The sequence below is a fragment of the Myotis davidii genome, unplaced genomic scaffold (genome assembly GCF_000327345.1).
Source record: "Myotis davidii unplaced genomic scaffold, ASM32734v1 scaffold1509, whole genome shotgun sequence".
In the NCBI taxonomy this organism is placed as follows: Eukaryota; Metazoa; Chordata; class Mammalia; order Chiroptera; family Vespertilionidae; genus Myotis; species Myotis davidii.
The window spans coordinates 216,830-220,751 of record NW_006299480.1 but is presented as its reverse complement, the minus strand read 5'-3'; the positions used below and the strand labels follow the sequence as shown (position 1 = coordinate 220,751).

Here is a 3,922-nt window from a genome sequence, read left to right as displayed (position 1 = left end):
GGGGATGTGGGGGGGGGGGGGCAGACTCCTGAGCCCAGCTTCTCCCCATGTTTCTGGCCTCTGCCTGCCCTGACCCACTGCAGGACACCCAGGTCGCCTGAGATAGGCCCTGGGCAGGATGTGTGGGTGGGGCCGGGGAACACTCCTCTACTGCCCTAACGCCAGACTCCTCCCCCACTGCTGCTCACAGTCCCACCACCGCTGCAGAAAGGCCCTCTGGGAAGTGCTGAGACTGGCTCTCTGCGGCCCTGCTGGGTGTCGTGGGATGATTCGGGCACATGGAACAGCTGGTAAGAGCAGTGGGGCTGGGACTCTGCCCTGTGGTACGATCTGGCTAGAAAGTTCCAGATGCCTCTACCCTGCCTGCCTACCTACATGCGTCTGGCAGCCAGGCTGATGCCCTAAGGCCTCTAGCTGAAGGCTCTTCGAGTCCCTGCACACGCCCTACTGATGGCAACTGGAACCCTGGGGCCAGGAAGTGGGCATGTGGTCAGCTCACCTAAGAAGGCTCGGCCCAGGGCTGCCTGGTGGCTCAGGAGGAAGCCAGGGCCGAAGCCACAGGCCCGGAGGTGCAGAGTGCTGAGTGCAGGGCAGGCCCGCAGGACCGAGGCCAGGGCCTGACTACAGCCATCCCCGAGGGGGTTCATGCTTAAGTCCAGCTCCTCCAAGTTCTGGGAAGACACAGGCCCCCCATAGGGTCTGCTGTCCTTCCCCGCTCCCCCACACCCCTCACCCCGAGCTGGGCACCAGTCAGCACCCCAGGTGTGCCTTCCCACCCATCTCTGGCCTGCTGCTCCCCATGCCTTTACCTGCAGGGTGGCTTTGCCCACCAAACCGGAGGCGAGCTGGCCAAGGCCTTCAGGGCCCAGGTGATTGGAAGAGAGGTCGAGGAGGGTCAGGCCAGGCCAAGTGTCCAGGGCAGCCAGCAGCTCAGTGACACAGCTGTCCCCCAACCGGTTCCCTGCCAGGCGCAGCTCCCGGAGTGCTGAGTGCAGCTTGAGGGCCCGAAGCAAGGGGGTGAGCTGGGCCTGGCGCAGGGCCAGGGAGCAGGCGCTGAACAGGGGGCCCACACCCTGGTGCTCCATGGCCTGCAGCACCTGCGGGTGCTCCCCTGCAAGGGGACATGGTGTCACCAGGGCCAGAGCCAGCCTGTCTGCCCCTTGAAACCTGCACAGCCCTCCTCACTCCCAAGCCCACCTGCTCCAAGCCGGTGGTGGGCTCCATGCAGGCTGGTGGTGTGCAGACCTGTATCTGCCCAGGAAGGCCCTCCCCACCTCTCAGCCTGGCGGCTCCCAGAGGTGCCAGACTTCTGGCCCGGCCCAACCTCTCAGCTCTGAGGTCTCTATAAGGTCCCACCTTCACCACACAGCTTCCCCCACATATTGCTCATAGTAGGGGCACTGGTAGGGGAGGGAAACCCCAGGACAGGTGTGGATACCGGGGGACCCGGCAGTGGCAATAACAGGTGGAGCCCACGTCCCAGCCCCTCTACCCAGGCCACTGTGGGCCTCTTGGGCCCTTACCCTGTTCCAGGCTCTGGCAGGCCCTGCGGTAACGGTCGGTCAGGGGGGGGAGGTCCCATGAGGTCACTTCAGCCAACACCTGAAAGCACCATAGGTAGGCAGCCCTGGGGAACCCAGCACCAGGGACGCCCACACTCGGGGCCTGGTTCCCACCACTCACCTCCTCATTGCTCTGCAGCACATCGGGGATGGGATCCTGCGGGGCCAGCAGGGCCCCCTCCTTTCGTAGTGTGAGCCTGGGCAGCAGCCCGCAGGCCTGGTAGTAGCGCTGGGCGGCCTGCTCGGCCAGCCAGGCCACAGAGTGGGCCTCCTTGCTGTGGGACCAGAGGCTGCGTTGAGCCTGGACCTGGCCACGTCCCTGCACAGCTGAGGAAATGCCCCTGGGCTCACCCTCAAGCTCTGGGGCGAAAGCTCCCTCGCCTGGCTCCTCCCCTCCCCACAAGCAGCCTCCAGCTCCCGGGCCCCTCCCAGGGGCCACAGGACCTCACTGGCCACTCCAGGGCCAGCCTATGCTTGAGAAGGGCCCCCCGCCCTTGCCTGCGGCCCCACCCCAGCTACCAGGCCCCCGGGCCAACAGGGTGACAGGCTCCACCTGGTGCACAAGCACCAGGGTTCTTGGCTGCCACAGGGCAGAGCCCACAGGGGCACAGAGGGAGCCGAGACGCCTCACCTGTGTGGAACGGGGATGAGGAAAAGGTTATCCTGAACGCGAACTCGAACCCGGATGGTAGGAGGCAGGACCGGCCCCTGGAAGGGGGCAGAGGGGTAGCCGAGTCAGAAAAAACAGCCCCGGCCCTGCCCCACCCCACCTGTGCCAGGCCTGCACACCCACCAAGGAAAGGCCGGCTGCGGGGGTGTCCCCGCTGCCGGGGACGGGAGGGCTCCGCAAGGGCTCCATGGCCGAGCTGCCGTCTGCGCCTGCTCGGACCGCGGCCCTCCAACTCCTGAGACAGGGCAGCTGGCTCTGCCTGGCCGGGGCCCGGGGCCTAACAGGACTCTCGTCACTGCTGGACTCGGAGGCACTGTGCCCGGTCCTGCACCCACGGCTCTGGGGGTGGGGTGGGCGGCGGCCCTGGGTCAGCAGCACGTCATCTTCCAGCCAGGCCCCGGACAGACACTCCTCCTCAGGGATCAGTGCTGCCGTGGGAGTGGGGGCCTCACCCAGGCCCCGAGGTGGACCAGGCTTGGGGCGGCAGCTCCGGGCACTGCCCACTCCTCGAATGGCTGCCCAGTAGGCTGCCCGGCCAGCTGCTGCCACCTTCCTGTTGTTGACATGGCCAAGCACGCAGGCCCCGGCTCGCTGTGCTGGAGCAGAGTGCCGAGGCCTCTTCTGGGGGGCCCCAGGTGGGCCCCCACTGTCCTCACCCTCCGAGCTGCTGCTGCTGGCCAGCTGGTGCCTGCTCCTCCGCGGCCTGGCCACAGCCGGCACTGCCTGTGCCTCCCAGACCCTGGCATTGGCCTGAGAGGCCTCTGGGAGCCCTGGGCAGGGGCTCGAGGAAGGAGAGGTCTCAGCGTCAAACAGATGGTCACTTGGGAGGCTCCGGGGAGCCAGGGGGCTGTGGGGAGCTGTGGGGAGATGGAGTCTGCAGTGAGGTGGGCCCTGCACATCCCTGCCACCCACATGGAAATGCCCGAGGCCCAGGAAACTCTCCAGGTGGGGGCGGTGCCTGGGGCAGGAGGTCCCCGCTTGCCTCGGCCCTCGGAGGCCTCCCTGAGCCTCCTCTCCATGGCGCCAGCCTTCTCTCGTGTCTCGCGGTCCAGGTCCCGGTGGTACAGCCTCAGCCACTGCTGCAGCGTCTCCAGCGGGCTGTGGCCCTGTGTGGCACCCAGCTGAGCAGGGTCGGAGGGACAGACCCACCTCCGTGGCCGTGCCCACCTGGCCCTTCTCCCCACTCACCTTCCTGGTTCGGAGGGTGACCGACGCCCCCCGTTCAATGAGCAGCTCAGCCACCTCAAAGTGGCCACAGTTGAGAGCATCGTGCAGGGGAGTGATGCCCTCGCAGCCCTGGCCGCCCGGGTCGTCCACGGCGGCCCCGTGGTCCAGCAGGAAGCGGACGATGTCTGTCGGACAGGGAACGTGAGCCAGCTTCCAGCACCCTGCTTGGACCCCTCCCTGTGTGTGACAGACCCCTGGCCCACGCTCACCCAGATGCCCGTAGTTGCAGGCCTCGTGCAAGGGTGTCCAACCACAGTAGTCCCGAGGGTTCAGGGGGTGACCCTATGACCAAGGATGGGAAGTAGCCTGACCCTGAGTGCCCCACAGCCTGGCCTTCCCTCAGGGCTGAGGCCAGAGGAGGGCCAGGGCCTGGGTCCCACCAGAGCGGGTCCCACGGTCCATCAGCAGCCTGGCCTGGCCGGTTCCCACCACGAGGCAGAGCGCCACCCCGAGCCTGCGCAGG

The 3,922-nt window shown here is 67.3% G+C and overlaps 1 protein-coding gene across 1 annotated transcript in view; it reads right to left on the bottom strand.

Moving 5' to 3' along the window:
• The window catches only part of TONSL (tonsoku-like, DNA repair protein), a gene marked incomplete at its 3' end in the record, with an annotated part of 11,635 nt that overhangs the window by 2,919 nt on the left and 4,794 nt on the right, over window positions 1-3,922 (bottom strand). The window contains exons 11-19 of the mRNA XM_015571372.1: window positions 3,669-3,741; window positions 3,421-3,584; window positions 3,215-3,338; window positions 2,356-3,089; window positions 2,194-2,270; window positions 1,684-1,837; window positions 1,524-1,602; window positions 810-1,111; window positions 500-671 (exon numbers count right to left, since the gene is read on the bottom strand). Of these exons, the coding sequence (XP_015426858.1) occupies window positions 500-671; window positions 810-1,111; window positions 1,524-1,602; window positions 1,684-1,837; window positions 2,194-2,270; window positions 2,356-3,089; window positions 3,215-3,338; window positions 3,421-3,584; window positions 3,669-3,741 (1,879 nt within the window). The remainder of the gene's footprint in view (window positions 1-499; window positions 672-809; window positions 1,112-1,523; window positions 1,603-1,683; window positions 1,838-2,193; window positions 2,271-2,355; window positions 3,090-3,214; window positions 3,339-3,420; window positions 3,585-3,668; window positions 3,742-3,922) is intronic.